Here is a 25,976-nt window from a genome sequence, read left to right as displayed (position 1 = left end):
CAGCAGGGTTTAGGTTTCGGCAGTTTGGTGTCCGCAGGGCCAGTGGGGGTGTCAGGCTGCAGCGGGTTGGAGATGCAGGGAGGGAGTCAGTCTCGTATTAGCAGGGGAGGTCACTTGTTGAGTGAGCTAGGGGAGGTATGTGTGTCCCTCGTTTAAGCGAGTACTCATAGATAAAGTACTCATTTAACAAGGGATGAGTGTACAGGAAAAATTACCTCATGAAATCTCTTTCGTACTTTTGCTTTGTGTGATCCAAGATCTTCTTTAAATCGGTAGATTCACCATACTTCATATGCAACAGAAATTGCTGATGTGTCCCTATTGAGTGTATCAGGTGCCACAGCAACTCATTTTAATTGACTGATCAAGTTCTTTGTATCTTAGTAAATCCCTTGATTATTATACTGAGTACTCTATGCTTCCTAATCATTCACAATCCTGAGATAATACAGCCAATTTTTAAAATATTTTTTCACAGTTTGTTTCATCACATTTCACCAGACATTTGGGGTTTTAAAAATTATTGGCACTCTTTTAATCATGATCAGTTTGGAGCCCGATTTGTCAGAAAACATTCATGAATCTAGGATGTTTCATCAAAGCACTTGGTGTAATAATAACTGGTCCAGGTGGATTTAGCCAATGTGATGTACATCCATGCATAACTGCAGTTTCATCATATTGTTCCAAATTACTTCTCAGACTTTCCATCTTCTCATCATTTGTCTGGCAGCTCTTTAACATCACACCTAAAAAGACTGTTTTCTGATGTCTTGATTTGTCTTCCCACAGTAGAATACTACTTTAGAGTTTCTTATTGCTTCCATAAGAACTGCAGACACAAACCAGTTTTCCCAATCTTCACATAATTAGCAATCAGTGGGTCATTGTGCACATTACTCCTCCAGCCAGTGTGTATTAATGTGACTGCTTTCTCCAGCGCCTTTTTGTGTTTAAAAAAAAAAAAAAAAAAAAATAGCTGGTACCCAACCATCTCCTTGCCCCTCACACCCAGCCAATCCCTTGGCTAGGGCTGCTGAGGTGACGCTACTCAGTACCAGTACGTATCAGCACAAAAAAAAGCACTGGCTTTCTGTCAAACAGTACCTGCATCAGTGTGCTTGCTACCTATTTTCAACTGGGTGCCTTGTACTTGGCCTTAGGTAGCTGATCATTGCTTGAAAAGTTGATGCTCAATGACAGAACAGGAAATATTACAACCTGGAAAACCCTGCAATTTTCAAGTGTATTTTTCAGTTCAGTTTTGCAGTTTTTTGCATCTGCTATGACATGAAATGTAAGGCAGAATTCAAATAAAAGGAAATTGGAGACAATTCTCCAAGGATTTCAGGAACAAATTTAAAAGGGTCTCAACAGCAAAGAGCACCATGAATAAATGCTTATCTGACATGCAAATTCCTTGCATACTGGCTATAGAAGTGCAATGTTAATACCTGTTCTTACTTCCAGGTGACATTGTACATAGGAAGCGGGAAGCATTCTCTCTCATAAATGTAAAATTTTCTTTTGTTAGCAACTGGCTGAACAAGAAGCAGGACTGTGTGAACTGGCAAATGCTCAAGTTTAATATTGGTTTGTTTTTGAGCACAGTTATGTAACAAAAAAAAATCTATACAGCAGTGCCTTGAATTATGTGAGGGTTGCGTGCCCATGCATCCTTGCACAACTCAAATTTACGAAGTCGGGGGGGGGGGGGGGGGAGCAGCCTTTTTCCCCAGTGGAACACACATTCTGCAGCTGGAGAGGCAGCAGGAGCACCTGCAGCTCCTTTTGAAAGGTAAGTCCTGGGGTTTGGGCGGGGGGAGTAGCAGGTGGGAAGGGTTAAGCCTGGTGGTGGGTTGGGGCAGTGGGAGGAAGGTAAGAGGGGGTTAAGCCTGGTTTGGGTTAGGGCTGCAGGGTGGAGTGGTAGAGTTGAGCTGGGGCCATGAGGCCCTGTAGGGTGTTGAGCAAACCCCCCCCCCCTCCGAGGGGGTGAGCTGGGGCCAGCAGGAGTGGGATTTTGAGTTGCGCTTAACTCACGTTAATGTGAGTTAAGCGCAACTCGAAATGGCACATTCTGAAGGACTACTGTACCTGAAAGTTACACTTTCACAATAATGATATCACATTACAGTACTTGTATGAAATTAACTGAAAAATACTATTTATTTTGTTTACCATGTTTACAGTGCAAATATTTAGAATCAAAATACTATGAAGTGAAAACTGCACACTTTGTGTTCTGTGTTGTAAATGAAATGAATATATTTGAAAATGCAGAAAAATATCCAAAATATGACACTTTTCAACTGGTATTCTATTTTTAACAGTGCAATTAAAATAGCATATTTATTATTCATTTTGATTTAATTGTGTATGTTCACAGCGATTAATCAACAGCCCTAGTTATGCATTTTCTGGCATTTGTGAGGAGACAGACTTAGGTTCTCACTCCAACAAGGTCAATATGAATTTTGGTTAGAGCTATTCCTGTTTGTTCTTGCTCACCAAGTGGTCTCTTTGAACTTCTCATCTAGTATCAGAAGAGGTTTCTTGGTTTTGTTGAAATATGTAGTTGACTTCAAAGCATTAGGGAAATGACTTTAAAAGGATAATTCATCACACACCTGAAAGACTTATTTATATCACATAATGCTCTCTGATCTTCCCTTCACTCTTAGAGCCTGGCCCAAAACCTAATGAAGTCAAGACTGTTTTTCCGTTGATATCATTGGGCTTTGGATGATGCCCCTAGACGTATACCTTGGAAGACTGAGATCTAGATTTATGAGTGTTTAAATCCCACCCACCACAGCTAGCAAGTTCTGAAGCGGGGCTCCACTGTGCAGGAACTGGCAGTAAGTAGTGGCATGTAACCAAGTAAGTGAGTTCTTCCCCATACATGTACGCACATCCAGAATATGCAAACAGAACTAGATTCCCCCATGAGCAGTTTAAATTTACTATAGATTATATCTATTTGTATGGATTGAAAAACAGTACAAAAAGCAAAGAGGAACACAAAGTGGGATGTTTTAAGCCAGTGATCACCAACCAGCTGATCATGATGGACTAGCTGATCCTGGGGATCACAATCAGCACTTGGCAGACTTCCTGCCTGCTCTGGCCTCACATTGCCAGCCCGTTCCTGGGACCAGTCAGTGAGGCCCTATGTATGTGTGAAGAAGACAGGGTGGGAGTCTCAGCATGCTGCTGCTGCTGCCTGGCAGCACTTCCCCCTCTGCTCCCATTCTCCAGGGATAAGAACCTGTGGCCAATGGGAGCTGATGGGGTCACTGCCTGCAGGGAGAAGCCGTACACAGAGCCACACACCCCTCTGCTTCCTGCCCCTGTGGCACAGAGGTTTGTTGGCCCCTTTCAGAAGTGGTGCTTGGAAGCCAGTGCAGATATAATTGTCTGCCCAGGGATAAATATCAGTATCCGTTCATCCACAGGGCTCTGCTCCCTGAAAACGGAAGACCACGTGGCACAAGATTAAGAATACAGTGCCACTCCCAGAAACCATCTCCTCACACTAGCTCCTCCTCCTGTGTGTGTGGCTATAACGACCCCTGCCCTGCTGTCAGCTGCATCTCCTATCTGAAGTCATACAGCCCTTCTGGCACTGTTTGGAGTGGTACAGCCACAGAGCTAGGAGTCCAGCTCCTGAGAAAAGTAACACCGCACTCTTCTTCTCGGGCTGCAGCATCTCTCAGGAGCAGAACCCTGTGGATGTGCAGATGCCAGTGTCTATTCAGGACTAAACATTTGTATTTACACAAGGCTCTAGCATGGGGTCAAGGCTGGCAAGAAGCCTGCTTCAGCCTCACAACACCACAGACCTGGAGCCATCAGTGCTAAGTGCAGCCTGGTGGGAGCCCACACTGCAACCCCCAGTTCCCTCCCAGACCCAATGCCACGCCGGTATGCATGACCCAGTCCTCCCCCACCCCCCACACACACACAGCCAACACCTATGCCCTTCAGAACAACTACCCCCTGCACCAGCACAGTAAAGACCCAGTGAGGGTGGAGGACAGAAAGCAAGGAACCAAGTGAGCTGGGTGGAGCTTTGGGGAAGGGGCAGGGCCTCAGGGAAGGGTAGATCTTGGGTTACTCAAGTTACAAAAATGATCTTGGGCATAAAAAGGTTGGGGACCACTGTTACAGACAACCCTTCCCCATTCATTAATCTTTCTTTGTAAGGAGCCAGATTCTGCACCAGTGAAATCAATGGGAATTTTGTTACTGACTTAAGTGGGAGTTTGGAAACAGTACGGAGGAATAAAGATAGCAAACGATCTATGGGTAACAAAACATTAAGCAGTCCTCTTAGGGTGCAATTTATTTCAGCACTGCTGGCATTCCATGACTTTAGAGGCTGCCATTGAATCTTGGAAGACTATTTTGCTGTAAATTCTATTTTCAACTTGACAGGACACAGCATAATGCATAAACTATTGAGACAGAGAATCTTCTTGAGTTTGGTAAAGTATCACTGGATTTTAAGACATGTCAAATACACAGAAAACAACACAGGTTATGACAGACTTTCTCCTGGTCAGTGTCAAGATTTTCTTGAAAGGTTAACTAGAATACAAAAGGAAAATTACCTGAAAAGAAAGAAGAGACTTGTACAAGTACATGATGTACTCTCTCAGCTAAAGAAATATGATCCTTTAATTTTTCCTGGAAGCTTTCTCAGAGTTCTTTATTTGGTAATCCTCTAATAGGATACCAGGCATAAGCTTTACAGCCTCAATCTTTTTCTAAATTTTTTATTTTTCCTTCTAAAATTTTCGTTCTTTAAACTGTTTAGCCTGCTGTTTCTTTCTTTGTTCTTGTGTTGTGCTTCTCTGACTCAGTTGCCCATGTTTACATATTCTTAGTTTTTGTTTGAGAAATCAGCTTGATTTAGAAAATCTCTGTTTGTTTGGATTACAGCTATTATTTTTTATGTATCTGCTGCTTGAACAGTCTCAAGTGGAGACAATAATAAATGAGGATTGTAGCTATTGCCACAATCTCAGCATAGTTCTGTGCTGCAGAGCTCTGATGGATTATAGACCATGAAACTGCTGAGTCCTCTTGAATTCACCAGCCTGGGCTGTGTCTTACAATGTTATGCTATTGTCATAAAGGAAGCTACAGATATTAAAAATGGAGCAGCCTGGCTGTGGAGGGACTGTTGGGATGTTAAAATGGTTGCTTAATTTAGGGCCTGTGGTTCTGCCCACAACAGCCACCGGTGTCCCAACAGCAAACTCCTCCAGGTGCTGTGGTCACTTCACCATCATCACGTGGAGGCACATGCCAAGCTGAGTTGCATGAATGACACTCATGAATTATACACAGAGAAACTCCAGCCAGTTTCACCTTTCCCAGCCTTGTAACTCAGTGATGTATCATCATACAGTACTCAAGATCTGCTCTTGAATAGTGCAAGCTCATTAGTTTGCCTCTTCGTCAAAGGAAGGAGGGCATGCACCATTTTGTAATCTAAGCAGACTCCACAAGCACTTTAGACCAACTTATTGGAAACAGAAAATACAGAGTAAGGTTTTAAGTTAAGTGTTGGGCACGAGTTAAAGTTGGTTATATAAGAAAAATAGAATCAGAGTCTAAATTATACACCATCACAGAATAAAATTTGAATCAAAGAGCTTTCCTCGCTGAACTGGATGTTCCAAGTATCAGACAGGTAGCCATGTTAGTTTGTATATTCGAGAACAACAAGAAGTCCTGTGGCACCTTATAGACTAATAGATATTTTGGAGCATAAGCTTTCGTGGGCAAAGACCTGATTCATCAGATGTTCCAGGCACTTTATATTTCTTAATACACAGGTTGGATTCCATTCTTAGCCTTGCATTAATTTTTGTAATACAAATCTTTGATATCCAACTGATGACCCAGGTATTGAGATGGGGCAGGAGAGAAACCAAATGGTGACTTCCATTTATACTTTCTCCCTAAAACAGCCTTGCTAGAATGTGGGGGTTAGGTAGCCTCCTTTGTAAATGTGCCCTCTCTGAGAAGTTTCTGGGAGAGTAGATTGGTATTGATGGGCCATTAACATGTCTGACATGCCCTGACTTAAAATCAGTCTTGCCAGTTTTAGTTGTTTCTTTGTTGCCATGGAAAGGCTAGCTGTGGTCATTTCTTACAATATATTTTAGTAACAAATTTATAATAGTACTTCATAACTTCACATACTCTGATAGTACACAATGTTCAGCAGAGAACAAGAAGTCCCGTGGCACCTTATAGACTAACAGATATTTTGGAGCATAAGCTTTCGTGGGCAAAGACCCGCTTCATCAGATGCATCATGCATCTGATGAAGCGGGTCTTTGCCCACGAAAGCTTATGCTCCAAAATATCTGTTAGTCTATAAGGTGCCACGGGACTTCTTGTTCTCAAAGCTACAGACTAACACAGCAACCTCCCTGATAACATTCAGCAGAGCAAAATTTTTTAAATATCTCACAAGGCATGCATTGTACAAAACATATCATGATCATATCACAGTGATGAATATGGGGGTTCTAGGATACTATTTTGAAGTACAGATAATCAACATGGACACACAGGAGAAACAGTGAATCTGTTTACACAGTCTGTGCCTGGCTGAAGCATGACCTTGTCCTGCCCACACATCTACACAGCAGTACTCAAGAAGCCGGTTGCGCCTGTTCCACAACTGTAGTAAGAGACACTTCCTAATGTGCTTCATCGAGCCCTCAGAAAGCATAATTGCCTCCAGACACCAATTCTTTAGCACTGAGCCTAGTCTTACCCTCCAGATTTCTCCATCTAGGAAAAGGCATACATGAGACCTTATTGGTCAGAGATGAGCTAGTGCACATCCAAGGTAGATTAATTTATATTAAATAGAAGAGATCAGAGGCTGTGAGATGAACCAATCCTGCATAACTATGACTGGAATTCTACAAGATACTGGTGAAAATTCCCTCAAACTCTTCACAAAACCTTCCTCTTAGTTTCCCAAAATATCAACAGGAGTTCATCTAAAAAAAGCAAACAAATGGGAAATTCTTTTACTTGCTGTATAGCTTCTAACACAGGGGTCAGCAACACCCTTCATGCATGCCAAGAGTGTCTCACAAGCTGATTTTCATTGAAATGCAAGGCAGGAGCTCAGCCCTGCCCTTCTTCCTCCATGCAGCCTGCGAGCTTGCTCAAAGCCATGCCACCTGTGAATTAACAAAAGAACAGCTAATGCTTCCAACCACCACCTAAATGATAAAGCTCTGCATTTTAATTTATTTATAAATGAAGCTGTTGTAAGTAGGACTATTAGTAACTTTAAAAAGTATCACTGGCACTCAGACTGCACAGAGGTCAAAAGGTCATATTTCACAACTCCGCCTCAGGAAAGTTGCTGATCCCAATCCACTATATATTTTACAGTACGTCTTTGTCTGTTGGTGCTACGTTTGTTCATCAACTCTTCTTAAACCATCAGAGCTATGACCATGACATTTGGTATGCAGCTTCCTGTTACCCTAACTTAAACCAAGGTCAGGTTTGGTTGTGTCTGGAAAGTGGGAAATGCCTGAAATCCCAGGATTTCCCAGAACACATAAAGAGGATACCAAAAGAAGAAATGACATACTTCAAACTGACCACGGGCAGCAATGAGCACAAGGAACAGCAATACTTCAGAGTGACGATTTGCGGCAGTCACAGCAGGAAAACAGTGGCCACCCTGGTGGGAGAGGTAAGTGCCCCTCTACCACAGCCGCTCCCACCCCTCCTCACTGCTCAGCCACAGTGCCGTGCAACAGGAACCCTGCTGCCTCTCCACAACTTCAGACACAGTTAGCCCTTGAATCATTTGCATAAGCCATATTCTTTTCCTTCTATTTCCTAAAAAGGAAAAAATATTAAAAACCCTTATTTCGCTTAAATACCCGAGCAACACCAGGTCAATTTGCTAGTTTAAAAATAAAAGTTATAATTAAGTCTCATTACAAACATGCACATCTACACTTACAATCTCATAAAAATGAATTAATGGCAGCAGTATGTCCAGCTTAACTACGAGCTCTTGCTTCTTGAAAGTTCTGGGCTTTTAACTCCTGTTTCTCAACAGACTGAAGTAACATGTGCAAAGACAGACACAGGGTTGACAGGAGAGTTTTTGTGGTGACAGAGCAGGGCCAATCAAGGCAGAGGAGTTAATTAAGACCATCGTCTTAAAATAGAGATACAATATACTGGAAGGGATGGAGGTGGCACAGAAAGGAAGAGTGGAGTGGACAGGAATTAGAAGGGAAGATACTCAGCACACATACAGCTTCCTATATTTCCACAAAGTTTTTTTTGTCACAAGAGAGAACCTACCTGGTATACTGTGAAGAAGTTTGTTTGCTGGGCATAAAAAGAAAACATAGCAAGTGTAAGCAATGCAAAAAGGAAACGCAGGACCTAGCTGCAAGAATGAGATCATAAGGAAAACTGCATATTGAGAGAAAAAGATGTGGATATGGCTGAGCAGATCAATAGGTTAGTAACTTAAATCATTTTGCTTTACAAGGCACCTACAGGTAATGAGTATTATTCACTCTTTCCTGAATTAATCAAAACAATGTTATCTAAAAAAATTACACAAAATTTCCTTCTTAGGTGTTGTAAAATGCTGTACTGAATTGTAAATTAAAATGTTTTAATGACCAAATTTGTACCACTGATTAAGAAATGTGAAGTAGCATCAGTGGGAAACCATTTATATCTATTACTTTTTGTTTGTGATTAAAATTCTGGTATCAAACAGCGATTTAAATCAATCCATCCTGTTGAAATCCTACAGGGCTGGAGAAGAGTAAATATGGTACCCATCTTAAACATGTGTGTAACGGGAGAGGATCCAGGGACTTACAGATCAGTCAGCCTAACTCTGAGATCTGGAAAGATGCTGGCAGTCAATTTGCAAGCACAAATCATGCCAATTCAGTCATTTTTGGCATCATGGATTGTGAGGAAGCAGTAATCTTGATTTTAGTCAGGCTGGAGTGGCTTAGTTTCTGTAGACTGGCTCTGTACTAGATCATCTACCCATCCTCTGTGGGACCTGCCTCTCCTATGCGAAACGTCCATTATGACGGATACCAGGGTCTTGATTTTTCGTTCGTTGTTCATTCCACAAATATGCCCGAATAGCTGTAACCTGCGTTGTATAACCTTCTGCAGAAGCTTCTCTTCTGGCTGTATCTTCCTATATAATTCCTCATTGGTGACCTTCTGCATCCATCCTATTCTCAGGATCTTTCTATAACAATTCCTCTTGAATGCCAATATCCTTCTCTTCGAATCTTTTATCATCACCCATGTCTCTAATCCGTACAAAATGCTGCTGAATACGCATGTTTTCAAGACACTCAGCTTCATTCCTAAGCTAACTGCTCTGCTTTTCCAGATCTTATCCACTGCCTTCAAACTCACTCTTGCATTTGCTATTCTAGTCACTATTTCCTTTTTACAATCTTGATCAGCAGTTCCCAACGGGGACTCATTTTGACAATTCAAGAAGACTTGGTGACCTGAAGCAATTCAAAAACCAGGGGAACAGTGCTGTAACTAGCTAATTTTGCACCTGAGGCAAGAATATAAAATTGCACCCCCTCATGTTTATATATTCATAGCAGTTATTTCATAGAAAAAAGGAAAAAAAATACACTAATAATAAATAACAATACTACTTTTATTATAGTTAATCATTGTATTATTAGTTGATCTGAGTTGTGGTGGGGGAAACACCCTCAGCTCAAATCCCCACCCCCCCAGCTTAAACCCCACACTCAGAGGCTGGAGGAGAGTCACACATGGGCTAGGAGGGTTGGGGAGCCACACTCAAGGGCTGGGAGGAGTCACACTTGGGTTGGGGGACTGTGGGGGTCACACTTGGGCTCGGGGAAGTCACACTGGTTGGGGGGGGGCTGGGAGGATCACACTCAGAGGCTGCAGGTGCTGGGGGAGTCACTCAAGAGCTGGGGGAGTCATACTCAGGAGCTGGGGGGTCCAGGAGGGTTACACTCAGTGGTAGGGGGAAAACAAAGCAAAAACGAGCTCCAGGCAGGCAAGAGGTAGCTAAGGGCTGTATACAGGCAGGTGTAGCTAGAGATTGTGTGTGGGCAGAGGATCACTTGGGGTAGGGATGGAGTACCTAGAGACTGTGTGCCAGGAGGGTTCTCCTGCAGCCCCTGCTCTGGGGCCTCTGCCAGCTATGGAGCTGGGTCTCCCACCTCTGCAGCTCTTAGAGGAGTTATGTGAGAAAAGGGGAGTGAGGGCAGGGCAGAGGAGGAGCTGGTCTGTCCCTAGGACTGCCCTGCACTTTTACTTAAGTTTTAGGGGCATGGGCCACACAGGCATCACCAGGGCGTGGGCATTCTGTCCTGCAGCTCCCAGCTTCATTGGGATCAGAGCTTCAGCCGAGGGGGAGGAGCATGCTGGGGCCTGGGGATCCAGCCTGCAGAGTGAGGAGGAATAGAGAACTGAGGAGCAGGTCTTCAGCCTGTGGGGATGGACACACCAGAGATTTGGGCTTCAGCCCTTACTCCATTTCCTCAGCCCTGTGGAGTCACCAACTTGGGCATTTACCTCTGTAGCTCTCAGATTCAACAGGGGAGCAGGGAGTGCCAGGGATCCGGGCATCAGCCCCACAACCTGAAAGGGCTGGCAGACTCCACACCCCCCCATTGAGAAATGCTGCTTTAGGGTACCCATGGGGAGGGCTGACATATACCCCCACAAACCCTAATCCTTCATCAGACACAGGCTGCCTCTCCTCCAACTGGCTTCATATGTGTGTCTGCCCCTGAGCCCTGCCCAACAGTACCACCTGCTGGCCACAGCCTGCATGGCATTCTCCTGCCAGCCACAAACAGAAGGTGGCTGCAGCTGCACTGACCATGGCTGCCCTTGGGTGCGCTGGAGCTGAAAACACAGGAAAATTGGCTTAAAAAAAAAAGTTGCCTTAAGCACAGGACTGTCTCAGCCAAGTCGGGACAGACAGCCACCCTACTTTTGGCACAGTCTCATAGACTAGCTGCCAAAATGTGGTCTAAAGGAAAATGGAAAAAAAGATTGAAAGACTGTACTTTAAAGAGTAGTTATCAATGGTTCACTGTTACACTGGGGGAAGGCTATACCTAATCGGGTCCTCAGGGGTCAGTTCTGACTACATTACTATTCAGTTGTTTCAGTAGTGACTTGGTAATGGAGTGGAAAGTACGCTTATAAAATCGGTGGTAATACTAGCCTTCACAGGGGTTGCAAGCACCTTCCAAAACCAAGATCAGAATTCAAAGTAAGTTTGACAAATTGGAGAATTAGTCTGAAATCAACAAGATGAAATTCAAAAGACAAGTGCTAAATACTTCATTTAGGAAAGGAAAAAAAAGACTACTAGATGGGGAACTGGCTAGATGGTTGCACCGCTGAAAAGGATTTGAAGGTCATAGTGATCACAAAATCAAAATGAATCAACAATGCCATGTCATTGCAAAAAGACTAAATCTGGGGTATATTGACATGAACGTCATACACAAGCCATAGAAGGTAATCATTCCATTCTATTTGGCGCTGATAAGGTCTCAGACAGAGGAAATGGTCCAATTCTGGGTGCCAGACTTTAGGAAAGATGGGGACAAACAGGTGAGTCTCCAAAGCAAAGCAACAAAAATGGAAGGTATAGAAAATCTGACATATGTGAAAAGGTTAAAAAAAAACCTGTGCATTTTAAGTCTTGAAGAAAGAAGACCAAGTGAGACAAAATGGTCTTCAAGTATGCTAAAGGTGGTTTATAAAAAGAATTGCGGGGAACTGTTCTCCAAATCAACTGAAAATAGGAAAAGTGGTAGTTGTAATCTGCAGCAAGAAGTTAGATAGAGGGAAAAAATAAATATAAGTATTGTTAAACCCTAAAAGTGGCTTCTACGAGAAGTTGTGATAGCCCTACCACTGAAAGTTTTAAAAAACAGAATAAGCAAACACCTAGGTTGCCTAGGTAAAATCTGGTCTTGCCTCCAAACAGGGCTGGAATCGCTGACCTCTGAAGGTCTATTCCAGCATCATACTTCTATGATTCTAGAGACTGAAAATGTGACAAGTAGTACAAAATAAGCAAGAAAAAAAATAAGAAGCCCACACAAAAAGAAAGTAGGCCATCTACATTGAAAATGGTATCAAAACAGAACCACCAACTGAAAGGAAAGTTAGGGTTGCTCCACTGTAAAACCCTTTCAGCTCCAAGCAGGCTGTATGGACCTTAAACACCACAAAGAAAAAGCAAGCAAAGATGGACACTAGTGATAGGCCAAGAACATGTTTACTTAAAAAAAAGTGTGTGGCTTTCTCTGTACAAATCAGCCAGCCAATAAGAAGACATCCACCTTCTGATAGCACTGAAACATTCAATATTGATTAGAGAACTCTAAAAAAGTTTAACCGCAAACTAGTCTGAGCAACTGACCAATTAGCCATTAGATAAGCTCCAAATTTGTTTATTAGTGGTTTTCAATCTTTTTTCATCTGTAGACCCCCAAAAATTTCAACTGAAAATAGACCTCTCCGGACATCTCAGACATAGCTTGCTGCAGAGTAAGCCCATTAAATCTGTTTTGCAGACCCTCAGGGTTCCATGGACCACAGGCTAAAAATCACTGCTCTATGTTAAAGTCTGAAAATTATACCTGAAAAAGCCATTAGGCAACTGAGGAAAACGCAAGCATACAAGATTGTATCCAAGAGTCAAAGCTATTGTAAGAAAAATGGAGAATTAAGGGCCAGCAAATATTATCAAGCAAATAAAGACACAGATCCCCCATCTGGAATAAATTAAATTAAAATTAGAACCTAAGAATGGCCATATTGGGTCATACCAAAGGTCCATCTAGCCCAGTATTCCATCTCCTGACAGTGGCCAATGTAAGGTACCCCAGAGCTAATGAACAGAACAGGTAATCAACAAGTGATCCTTCCCTGGCATCCATTCCCAGCATCTGATGAACAGAGGCTAGGAACAACATCCCTGCTCTTCCTGGCAAATAGTCATGGATAGATCTATCCTCCATGAATTTATCTAGCTTGTTTTAAAAAAAAAAAAAAAAAAAAAGTTATAGTCTTGGCCTTCACAACATCCTCTGTCAAGGAATTCCACATGGAGATGTAGGCCTTTGGGTTTTTTTCTTCCTCCCTCCAAGTCTATTGGCTCCACGCTGCACACCTGGCATCCATGAAAAATTGTCCTCAAAACATACTGCGTGTACTAGGAAACAGGGAAGATTGTAGCTGGCTTTGGAAGTTTACCTGCCTGTCTTCCCAGGCCACAGGTGCCAAATCTCATCACCAATGCTCTGCCTTCCAATAGGCTCTCAGCACCAACCCTCACCCTCCCCATGGAAAACCAGTCTTACTCCCTAGGTCCCCAACTCCTTCACTTCATGGAAAGTACAGAGCGCAATTCATCTCTTCAGGAAAAAGCTGGAGATAGAATGAAATTTTAGATACTGGCTGCAAAAAAAGGTGAATTCTCTGGCAGAAACACTGAATTCTGCATCTTGAAAAAATGTCAATTATGCAGCTATGTAACTACAGGGTTTAAAAGGCCATGCCTAAGAGGAATAGGGCAGATCACACCTCTCACAACAGTTCTCTTCAGATTCATGCAGATGGAATTGCCTGATTTATCCCAGTTTACATTTGCTAAAAGTCTTTTAACCATAATTACCACTTTTCTTTATTTTTATTGCATTTCTGATTAGATGCACCATGGCCTTATTATGCTAGGCACCACACAAACATGGGCAAGAAATTTATTTATTAACACTAAACTTAAGATAAAATTCTGGTGTTCAACATAGTGCCAAACAGAGGAATCAATGAATACACAGGGGATATTCCCAAAACTTCACTCTCAAGGAAGTCCTTAAGTTCAGAGCAAAACTATTTTCCAAAATCTCCTTCTGAAAATGGTTGAATTGTTTGGAATTAAATCTTCAAATTATATGTAATTTTCCAAATGAGAAGATACATGGAAATTCCAATCTAAATGGTTAAGTTTGGTAAAGTTATAACCAAATGAAAACACAGGCTTATGAAGTCAAGCATTAAACAATCTCACTTATGGATTTAAAAAGTAATGATCTAGTAGGAAAGGGTTAGCAGGAGGCATGGAGAGTGGATTTTTCACAAATACCCCTCCCAGAATAGGGAGTTCTACTGAAAAATAAGCTTCCTTGTAAGTTTCTACAAAGGATTGGAAGAAAACTTCTTGTAAATAGAAGTTTATGTCTGAATAAAATCCATACTTCATCCAACCCTCACCTTCAAGTTCAAGATTTAATCATATATATCACCAGTATCTAAAAAATACTCTTACCACAAATAAGGCTCCTCCACCTCCACGTCGAAGAGCTGTTTTATGCAAGTAGCGGATCTGTCTCACCTTCAAACAACAATTTGAAAGTATTAAAAACTGTAGGCAAAATGTTACGTGCTTAATTGCCAGTAATAATTGCCTTTTAGTAACAATTTGATTCCCATACACAATCTAAAGATCAAAGAAGTTTATAATTTGACAAGGGAAAGTGGAGAATATTAAAGGCCTCTCCTGATATGATCAGGAGTATCTTAGTTTATGTAACCTGCCTTGGCCACTGCAGATCAAATTAGAAAATAAACCCTGTCATCCCAAAGCCAGATTTTACATAATTTAGTATTGTCTCCTTACATGTAAGCACATATCAGCCAATATATTATAATTTACTGCCACAACACATACTTTATATACATATACATCAGTCACATGTTTTGCAGTGTTTCCCATAAGTGTTTCCCAGTGTTACCATAAGCTACTGTTTCAAATCTAATGCATTTAGGTAAGTGTGAAAATCCCATAACATACCTATCCTCATCTTTAGGTATTTAAGTACCTTTGTAAATCTGGCCCTATCCAAAAGGTGTACTATACCTTTAAAAATGCAACCTTATAGAAACAGAGTTAGACTTGTTAAATTAGACCTTATTTTTAATCAATTTGGTCTAAGTGTTTGATTGCTAAGGGAGACCCCATATAAGGGAAGTAGAAATATTATTAACCTATGTTTAATCTTTGGGGCAAGGGGACATATGATTATTGGCAACATTTGAAAAAGACTTTTCCTATGATGACGATACCTTCTACTTTCCCAGTGCAAGTCTTAATAATCCAACATACATACAATATTAAGTACTCATTTTCTTTCAAACTAGCTTTTTCCAGTTTTGAAATCAGAGGCAGGAACCTTCCATGTCGCTAATCTTAAACACAGATAAATAATAAATTTCGTAAGTCTGCTGAAGATCAGAGAGACAAAGAGGCCATTCCTGGACAAACCTCTCATGTGTCTATAATCTTTATAGAACATACAGATCTACATGGAGGTAAACCTGGAGTGTTTAACCTTCAGTAAACAGTATTCTGCCGCCGGGAAGGTAGGCGCCATAAGGTTGGCAAAAATGCAATACTCAAAAGAAAAACTCATCCAAGGGCTCACAGTAGCTGTGAGGGATCTCACACACGACAGAAAGCACAACTAACCCTACAATCCCCTTCACCACACCACTGAGCCCCTCCTCCTCTCCCTACCACGCCATGTCCCCGGTGCCCCTCACTGACCCCCTCCTCCTCTCCCCCGGGCCACCGGGCCCCCTCCACTGCACTTCTGCCTCCCCACACCATGTCCCCCGTATGCGCCTGTACCCCACCCCAAGGAATCCCAACCCTTGTGCGGGGAGGGGCGGAATGACAGAGCGGGCAGGGCCCGGGCTCCCGGGAGCTGAAGGCCGCTGTCCCTTGTCGGCTGCCTCGAGCCCGTCCCTATCAAAGCTGCAGTCCGTCGCTACGGCGCCAGGAGATTGGGGGGGGGGGAGGGGGCGGCGGCTTCTTACCGAGAGCGCGGCAGCGACGCGAAGAGGAGCGGCGAACAACATGGCGGCCGCCCGAGCCCTGCAGGCCGCAATCGCCCCCCTCACTCCCCGCAGCCGCCGCTAGGACAAGCGGCACGCGCCTCCGCCGCTCCCGCTGCCGCCCACGAGGCCGACGGCAGCAGCGCGGGAACGCGCACGCCTCGCGCTCGTTCGCAGGCCGCGCGGCGAGAGCGCGGTCTTGCACAGAGCGCCCGGGCCAGCGGAAAGTAATATGGTTAAATATTTTTTCTTCATACACAGCATGACATTACATAATCCAGCCATAATCACATCTGTGTGAAGTGCCCCATTACTCAGACCTGCAGATAAAAAATGCAGATTGTTTTTCAGGGCAAAAGCAACTTCGTACTCTTTGCCACTCTTGATTACTGTTCTTGGTTCCCTGTGCCTTAAATATTGAGTCTGTTCTGGTATGGGCTGAAGAAGTGGGTCTGTCGCATGAAAGCTCATCACCTAATAAATTATTTTGTTAGTCTTTAAACTGCTACTGGACTGCTTTTTTGTTTACTCAACGTACTAATTAAGCAATAAGTAATTTATGCAGAAAGGGTGCTTGACTGTGCATATTTCCAAAACACTAGTTAATGTTAGAAATTATATTTTTTCCCCTACCTCCTCCTCTTCCGTGCAAGGGGAAACTTCCTCAGTAGCCTCACTCCACCTCTCCACATCTATAACAATGTTACTAAATTGATGCTATTCAAATCTAAATGGAAATATATCTACACACAATTTACCACTACAAAAACAGTGTGCCAGGCATGTTAGTTGTCACTCTCCACTAACATCATCCACTTACTAAATGTAGGGTTTAACAAAAAATGTATCTGCGTTGTACATGGAGTACTTTGCCCAGCATTTTCCAGATCTGAAGGAGTGGATCTGTCTTACGAAAGCTCATCACCTAACAAATTATTTTGTTAGTCTTTAACGTGCTACAGGACTGGTTGTTTGTTTTGCCTAGATTGTGCGTTCATGAATTACATCAACACCCATTTTACCCCCCACGAATGTTTTGGTGAAACATTCATAAAAGGCAAAATAGTACAGAGCTAATATGGACTTTATCTACACCGTGTACTGCAATCATCAGTGGCTAGTCACTGGTCTATCTCGTCTAGCATAAATCCGATTAAATGTGACCATCCGTCCCGTATTAGACAGGACAGTCCTGTATTTGGGATACCAAAAAGGCATACCGATTAATTTTTTTTAAAGGAACTCATTGTCCTATATTTAGGCCCTCCCACACTGACCTCTCACAGACAGCACTAGGTCACTTCCCCGAGACTGGGGGAAGTGGGGGAGCTTGGGCAGCTGCCGCATCCCTGTCGCTTCCCTGGAGTTCCTGGTGAGTGCTGGTGGCTGCTGCTTCCCCGTTGCTCCCAAAGAGCATTGGTGGTTGCTGCTTCCCCCCAGCTCCCCGGGGCTCGGTGGAGTGGGGAGATGCCACCCCTCCCCCCATATCTCCCTGTCCCGTATTTGGGACAGGGAGGTATGGTCACCCTAACCTAGTGTAGGTGAGCAAAACTGCTATAAGCCATGGTTTCCACAAATGAAGCATAACCCTACTTAACTCAAACCTTTATGTGCCCAAAATAAACTGGGGCAAATCAAAGTTTATAATAGGAGTTTGCACCAATGAAGTGACATATGTGGCTGACAATGGATTGCTGTAAAAAAGCTAAATCCCACTTTAGGCAAGGTCATCAATGTGCTGCAGAAGTAATATATGTATTGGAACCCTTTCAAGACAGTTAATTTTAAAACAAAATTCAACCGCACTCAACCAATTTGTATTTAAATAAAAATTTTTTGTGTCTGCATTATAATTTCCATTCTTTTAACACAGAATATTTTACAGTTTGTACAAGCTAAGTAGTCTGTGGTGCTAGTCCCTTTGGGAAGACTGTTGATATTTAAATCTGTCTTTGCAATGGCTGAGGTATTACCTTTCCACTAGTCCTTGTTCATTTATGAAATTTATGATATCCTACTGCCATCTGTACCATGACAGATTGGGATTTTCCTTGATTTGCTAATTCTCTGGTCTCATGTACTTGACGCTTCACCCCATGTAGTAGCCCAAGACTAGTTCTTTAGACAGTTAAAAGGGTGTTTGAAGCAACACAAGTATAATGGTGCAGAGATGCTCAGGGACAGATTAAAGATTCTGAGGCTAAACCAAATTTTCATGTTCTATTGGGCATCCATTTTAGGAATTCAAATCTGTGAATAACAAAGGCCATATATGATAGATTCATGGGATGTTCTTATGGTCATGGCAAACTAGTGATCTTAAATTGCTGAATCAATAAAAGTTTGGCTATGTAAGGGGAAATGCATAGTGTAACGCCTCATGAATTGTATTAGGGATACCACCAAACACATTATTTAATTGGCTTGTATAAATAGAAATATCTTATCTTCCTTCAGCCATGAAGCATATGATGTCTACCATTTTGTGCCATTTATTTTGTTCTGGTGCGAGGGTTGGTTTTCAACCTGACTGCTTGGTCAAAAAGGGACGCTGGTGGTTCTGGCCGGCACTACCAAGCAGGCTGTTAAAAGTTCAGCCAGCAGATGCTCTAACTGCTCTGGCTCCACACTGCTCCTAGAATTGGCCACCAGCTCCTTGAGGCCCGCAGGCACTGGCGTGGCCAGGAACTAGGAGGCTCCCCACACTGGCCCCACCTCAAATGCCAGCTCTACAGCTCCCATTGTCTGGAAACTGTACCAAAGGGAGCTGCTGGTGATGGGTGGTGACTGTGGTGCAAGGGGATCATGTGGCACCACCCTGGCTGCCCATATACCTAGATGCTGCAGAGACCTGACAGCCATTTCCTGTAAGCTGCAACATGTGCTACCAGGACTCCACATCCCATCCCCTTGCCCCTTTCATTCTCTTCTGCACCCCAACTCTCTCTGAGTCTGCACCCTGCAGTCCCCCACCAACTCCTTGTCCCAGCCCTGTGCCCTTCCTGCATCTAAACGCCTCATCCCTGGCCCAACCCCGCCACCACACACACAACTCAACTTCCTGCCCTAGCTTGGAGCCCTCTCCTGCACCGTGAATCCCTCACTTCTGGACCCATCCAGAGACTGCATCCCATCCCAGAACTCATACTCCATACCACAGCTCAATCCCCTGCTCCAACCCAGTGAAAGTGATTGAAAATTGGGAAAGGGTGAGCAATGGAGGGAGGAAGGATGGAGCAAGAGGAGTATGGGGCCTTCAAGAGGGGGCAGGGCATGGGCTGTACCATGCAAAGGGGCACGGGAGGGTTATTCAGTTTTATGCAATTAGAAAGTTGGCAACCTGATCTTGTGCTGCCCTGTTCAGACTTCTGAGTATCATGTTGATGGATACCCTATTTTAGAAGAAAGAAAATAACACTGACAGTTGCCGATACTCATCCTGGAAATGAAAGTTACTTATTAAATTTGAGTTTTGTTTCTACATACACAGAAGTGGAAATGTACACTACCCAAGTACATTATTGCAGGACTTTTACTTTATTCAAGTAATTTATTTTCATGAAACTTGTACTTTCCCTTAAGTATCTTTTTTAGAAAATGCTGTACTTCTTGCTCACCTACCATTGAGAATCATAGAATCATAGGGCTGGAAGGGACCTCAGGAGGTCATTGAGTCCAGCCCCCTGCTTCAAGCAGGATCAATCCCAACTAAGTCATCCCTGCCAGGACTTTGTCAAGCCAGGAGTTAAAAACCTCTAGGGATGGAGATTTCACCACCTCTCTAGGCAAAGCATTCCAGTGCTTCATCAGCCTCCTGGTGAAGTAGATTTTCCTAATATCCAACCTGCTCCTCTCCTGCTATAACTTTAGACCATTGGTCCTTGTTCTGCCATCTGTCACTACTGAGAACAGTTTTTCTCCATCCTCTTTAGAGCTCCCCTTCAGGAAGTTGAAGGCTGCTATTAAATCACCCCTCAAGCCTTCTCTTCTGCAAACTAAGTCGGCCCAAATCCTTCAGGCTCTTGTCATAGGTCATGTGCTCCAGCCCCTTAAACATTTTTGTTGTCCTCTGCTGAACTGGCTCCAGCACTTCCACATCCTTTCTATACTGGGGGTCCTAAAACTGGACACAATATTCCAGGTGTGGCCTCACCAGTGCTGAATAAAGGGGAACAACCACTTCTCTAGATCTGCTCTAAATGCTCCTCCTAATGCACCCCAATATGTTGTTAGCCTTCTTGGCTACAAGGGCTCACTATTTACTCATATCCCGCCTTTCATCCACCACAATCCCTAAGTCCCTTTCCTCTATACTGCTGTTTAGCCAGTAGGTCCCCAGCCTGTAACAATGCTTGGGATTCTTCTGTCCCAAGTGCAGGACTCTACATCTCTTGTTGAACTGCATCAGATTTCTTTTGTCCCAATCCTCACATTTTTTCCAGGTTGCTCTGGATCCTCTCTCTACCCTCCAACATAGCTACTTCTCCCACTAGCTTAGTGTCATCCTTAAACTTGCAGAGGGTGCAATCCAGTCCCTCATCCACGTCATTAATAAAGATGTTGAACAACACCAGCCCCACAACTGAGCCTTGGCGCACTCCACTTGAAACTAACCGCCATCCAGCTATTAAGCCATTGACCACTACCCCTTGGGCCCGACTGTCAAACCAGCTTTCTATCCATCTTATAGTCCATGTATCCAATCCGTACTTCCTTAACTTATGGGCAAGAATGTTGTAAGAGACTGTATCAAAAGCTTTGCTGAAGTCAACATATACCATATCCACGGACTTCCCCATGTCCACAGAACCTGTTACCTCATCATAGAAGCTAATCAGGTCGGTCAGGCAGAACTTGCACGTGGTGAATCCATGTTGACTAACTATCATCACTTTCCTCCTCTTCCAAATGCTCCAGAACAGATTCCTTGAGGATCCCTTCTGTATCAAGATGCAACAACTTTGTACTTTGTACTTTTACCCAAGTCATTTTCCAGAAGGATACTTTGACTTTTACATAAATACACTTCTTGCAAAGTAACTGTATTTTTACCCAAGTAACTTTTGGTGTACTTTTTTCACCACTGAACATACATTAAAAGTCAAACCAGATCAAACCAATGAGCAATTTTGAATGTGTGTGTGTGAAAGTGGGGGGTGTCCAGTATCTGCACTACCCAGGAAGTGCATCTTTTGGGTTTGTGACACTCTGCCTTTTCCATATATGTCACTGAAACACTCAGAAGTTATCCGCACAGCAGTTTTTGGGAAGAAATAAGATCAAAAACAGCAACAAAAACCACCCAAACAAACAAACAAAAAATCACAGGGGTAGGCTCAATCTGTTGACCAATATTTGAGGACAAAATATAGCATACAAGTACTCATATAGTCATATGTATATCAGAGGGGCTTTTCTGGGATCACTAAATTCACTCATTGCTCACTGGATGACAGCTCTTTTACAGGCATGACTCACTAAGGGAAAGATTGTGATTTGGACTATGCATCTATGTAGAGGTTTATGTTGAGAGGAAAAGCCCACACTATAATGCCTTGGGCTGATCTGATGGGTTTGGTCCTGACTAGGGCAGGCGGCTGGACTTGATGGCTTTTTTGGTCTCTTCCAGCTCTCTTGTTCTATGATTCTATGATTCCATGCTACCTCTGACTCTGGTCTGGACACACAGATTTCCAAGACCAGCATCTGATGAAGTGAGTCTGTGCTCACGATAGCTCATGCTCAAAACTTTTCTGTTAGTCTATAAGGTGCCACAGGACCCTTCATTGCTGCACTAAATAAATGATGCACACCACACCTACATCTATTCTCTTATCAGACAGGTGAGCAAGGGAAGGAAGGAATTAGTCAGAGTCTGCACCTCACATATTCTCCATACGCACACTTTTACTGACTGGCAGGGGAGGAGGGAGAAATTGCTAATTTCTTCCTGTCCCCTCTCAGAGCAAGGGGAATTCACAGAGGAAACCATGCCATACGGGGTATCTCTTCAGCACAGTGCCTCCCTGGCATATAATAAGGTTGTTGTAACAAATGTACTACCCCTTTCACATGAATGTACTCAAGGCACTATTCTAGCTTTCTTAGCAAGTTAATTCCCTGCTTCGTAAGGCTTCAGTATCTTGCAGACATTTTCTTCACCACATACCACACTTGAAGCAGAAGAAAGAGTTGAATTCAGTAATATTCCAGATATATAAAAAGAAAGAATAGATCAAGTCCAAACTAATCCTAGTTACGAACTAGGTCTTGACTCCTGCATCAGAATTTTAACATGAACCACTTCACCTATGTGTCAGAGAGATAGCCGATTTAGTCTGTATCTTCAGAACAAAAAGTCCTGTGGCACCTTATATAACAGATATTTTGGAGCATAAGCTTTTGCAGGCAAAGACCCACTTCATCAGATGCATGAGTGGGGACGGAGCAGTGGGTGGTATTTCAGAGGAGAATTTAAAGAGGGAGTCTCAGTCAAGGGGAGGGCCAGAGTTGACAAGGATTGTTCAGTCACAGAGGATGTGACCCATTATCAGCAGTTAATGTGGAGTTGTGAACATCAAGAGAGGAGAAATCAAGTCAGTTCAGTGGGGGGGATGTGGTCCATTATCAGTAGCTAATGTGGAGGTGTGAAAATCAAGAGCAGAGAAACTGCTTTTGTAATGGGCCAACCACTCCCAGTCTCTGTTCAATCCTTGGTTGATGGAGTCAAATTTGCAAAACAATTGCAGCTCTGAAATTTCTCTTTGTAGTTTACTTTGAATATTTTGTTGTTGTTGTCATAGGACTGCTCCTTTTAAATCTGTTACTGAGTGTCCAGGGAGATTGAAATGTTCTCCTACAGCCCACTGATGTCAAAATGAGATCAAGGTATCTAAACTGCTGCTGAAAATCACACCACAATATTACCCACAGTCTTGCACTGTACATGAAAAGGTATCTCATAAAGAAATAATATAATTGGATATTTTAAATATCCATGCTTATGCAATAGTTTGTATTTAAGTGATATAGAGTTCTTCTGTCACCAAAGAGTTATATATTTTGTGATTAGATATAATTATTAATGTGCCTTTGCCTTATGCCAAATATCAATTGCTTTTGGGTTTTTGTTTTAAATAACAATGTGCTGAGCATATCTAATGATTGTGCTTCATTAATCCTTCATCTTGAAGGCAAAACTAAAGAAATCAGCTTTAATTAATGTCCAATCTATTATTCACACAGGGGCATTCATCGGTGCTTCTTGGCTAATCTAAAAGTAGCTCTCCCAGCTGTATATGTGCAAATAATTTTAACCGATCAATAAGATTTGACTATCTTTAAATCAGTATTAAAATGTGACAGTTATTTTTCTGTAAAAATCTGCTACAGATAAGGAACCTTTAGTTTCTACCACAAAATAACTAGGCAAGGTCAATGCTGAAGTTTCAGAAGGGTAGCCATTTTAGTCTGTAGCTTCACAAACAACAAGCAGCCCTGTAGCACCTTAGAGGCCAAGAAATTTATTAGGTCCTGAGCTTTCATGGCTAAAATACACTTCCTCAGATGAATGGTGGAGCAAAATAGAATCCAGGACATCTATATTTGGTGTGGGGGTGTGATGGGGTTCAGGGGTCCCCCTGCACTGCACCCCGTCCGCTGGCAGGAGTGACACTCAGCAGGTACAACAGGAGGTTTATTAGGCAACAGATGCCCAGTTTCTCACAGAAGCACCAGTACAGCAGTCAGAGACAGTCCTTCCAACCTGTCCTGGGGAGAAGACCCCGAGGGGTGCCCCTCTGGGGTGTAGCTTTCTCCCTCCTCAGGCTGCCTGCCTTCCAGCTCTCTCTTCCCCTCACCTCTAACTGCCGTCCCCCGATTCAAAAACCCAGCTCGGCTCCTCCCTTCTCTTTGTTCAGGGCAGAGGTGTTACCTGCCAGTTGTAGCCCCAGGGTCATCCTTAGCCACTGGGAGCTGCTCTGCTTGCCTCTCACATCCAGCCTGACTCACACATGCACTTCCCCCACTCCATCACAGGGGGAAGGAATGGGAAAAAAAGGGTTACCTTTCACGAGCAGTACCAGTTGATTAAGTAAATTAAGTAGGATGTATCCCATTCCTGCAAATATCAAAGGTGGGGAAGACATTCACAGGTATGGGAATCCTTGGACTGGGGCAATGGTAGCAGGTGTGATGGCGGTGCAGCTGGAGCCAAGCGAAGGAACCCAGGCCGTGAGCCCGCTGCCGCACAGCCCAGACAGAGTCCATCCTACTTAATTCATTTCACCAACTTGTCCTACTAGTGGCAGTTAACTCTTTTTCCCCCCCTTCTCCCCGTCCCACACTGGGCAACTATTGAAACTTCCATCTCCTGTCATCCAGTCCCAGCTTCTGGCAGTCAAAGCTTTCCGACACCTGGAGCACAGGGTTGTATTCTTGACCATCTTGGCTAATAGCCATTGATGGACGAATCCTTCCATGAACTTATCTAATTTTTTTTGTACAACTTTATTTTGACCTTCACAACATCCCCGGCAAGGAATTTCACAGGTTAACTATGCGTTGTATGAAAAAGTATTCCCTTGTGTTTGTTTTAGACCCACTGCCTATTAATTTAACTGAGTAGAGGGGTAAACAACACTTCCCTATTTGCTTTCTCATATCTTTTATGATCCTTGGACCTCTGTCATACCTGTTTCCACTTCTCTAGGATGACCAGTCCCAGTCTTTTAAATCTCCCTTCCTATGGAAATGTGTGTCCATATTGCTAATTTTTGTTGGCCTTCTCTGTACCTTTTCCAATTCTAAAATACCTTTTTGAGATAGGGCAGCATGCAGTATTCAAAGTGAGGGCATTCCATGGAGCTATAAAATGGCATTATGATATTTTATGTCTTATAGTTCCCAACATTGTGTTAGCTTCCTTTGTGACTGCTGTTGCACATTGCGCAGATGTTTTCAGAGAATTATCCACAAAGCCTCCAAGATCTCTTCCTGCAGAGGTAATGGCTAATTCAACCCTCATCATTTGGTATGCATATTTGGGATTATGTTTTCCAGCATGCATTATTTTGCACTTAATATTGAATTTCATCAGCCATTTTATTGCCCAGTCACATTGAGTTATTTGTGCATTTTGAATGTGTGTGAGAAAGACTAACAGCTAAGTTTTCTAAAGTGGAGAACTGTTAATTGACTGAATCTATTAAATAACATTGTATAAGCTATTTATTTTTATTTATTTTATTTCTGCTTTATTTATATTAATTTAAGCTTACAAATGCTTCAGTGTGGAAATAAATGAGTTATTGCAAGAGATACACTGTTGCTCAACAGTAATATGAAAAGGTTGACCTGACTTCTGTTGATGGCTTATTACTTTCTCATGTTAATCAGATCGGGAATGCACAAAAGCAGTTCAAAAAGGGTTCAGTGTCTTCTTTGTGCAACAGCTTTGAACTTCTTTTATTTAAAGGGCAGCTAGTCTATAATTAGATGCAGCTAGTCTTCATTATGTTGTTGATTTGCTATTTGTGTACTCAACCTACTGTGTCTCAGAACCTCACATGTGGTTCTGACACAGAGGAGATTCTGACTTGATATTCTGCTTGCTCTGGCTGGACTGAAGCACTACACCAATCACTACGGTCTGTCCCCAAATCACAGAGACAGCATGAGGAATGATGAACAAAGAAACCATTTATGTTGAAGCCTCTACAGCACTGAGTGAATGAGCTATCAGAAGATTTTCCCTTTTTTCCAAGGACTGTGTAGAAAGGCATCTTTAAAAATACTGCACAGAACCATTCAGGCATGAACCTTAGTATCCACAGCAACCACATGAACCTGTTGTATCTATTGGCATCATTTCATCAAATTCCCTTCCTACTTTGCACACATTCATCATTTTCTCTACTCATACCATAATTTAATTCAGTGCTGGTCTTACAGATGGGGAGCTATTATTGCTTTCAACAGGGGACCCATGGCTTTCTGGATCAGGC

The 25,976-nt window shown here is 42.9% G+C and overlaps 1 protein-coding gene across 1 annotated transcript in view; it reads right to left on the bottom strand.

Annotated features, from left to right (window-relative positions):
- The window catches only part of NDUFV2 (NADH:ubiquinone oxidoreductase core subunit V2), a 48,050-nt gene extending 31,944 nt beyond the window's left edge, over nt 1-16,106 (bottom strand). The window contains exons 1-2 of the mRNA XM_074987447.1: nt 15,955-16,106; nt 14,405-14,470 (exon numbers count right to left, since the gene is read on the bottom strand). Of these exons, the coding sequence (XP_074843548.1) occupies nt 14,405-14,470; nt 15,955-15,996 (108 nt within the window). The 5' untranslated portion in view covers nt 15,997-16,106. The remainder of the gene's footprint in view (nt 1-14,404; nt 14,471-15,954) is intronic.
- Between the last annotated feature and the right edge of the window lie 9,870 nt (nt 16,107-25,976).

Source organism: Carettochelys insculpta, chromosome 2 (assembly GCF_033958435.1).
Source record: "Carettochelys insculpta isolate YL-2023 chromosome 2, ASM3395843v1, whole genome shotgun sequence".
Classification (NCBI taxonomy): Eukaryota; Metazoa; Chordata; order Testudines; family Carettochelyidae; genus Carettochelys; species Carettochelys insculpta.
The sequence above is the reverse complement of the archived record's forward strand: the minus strand, read 5'-3'. Positions and strand labels throughout refer to the sequence as shown.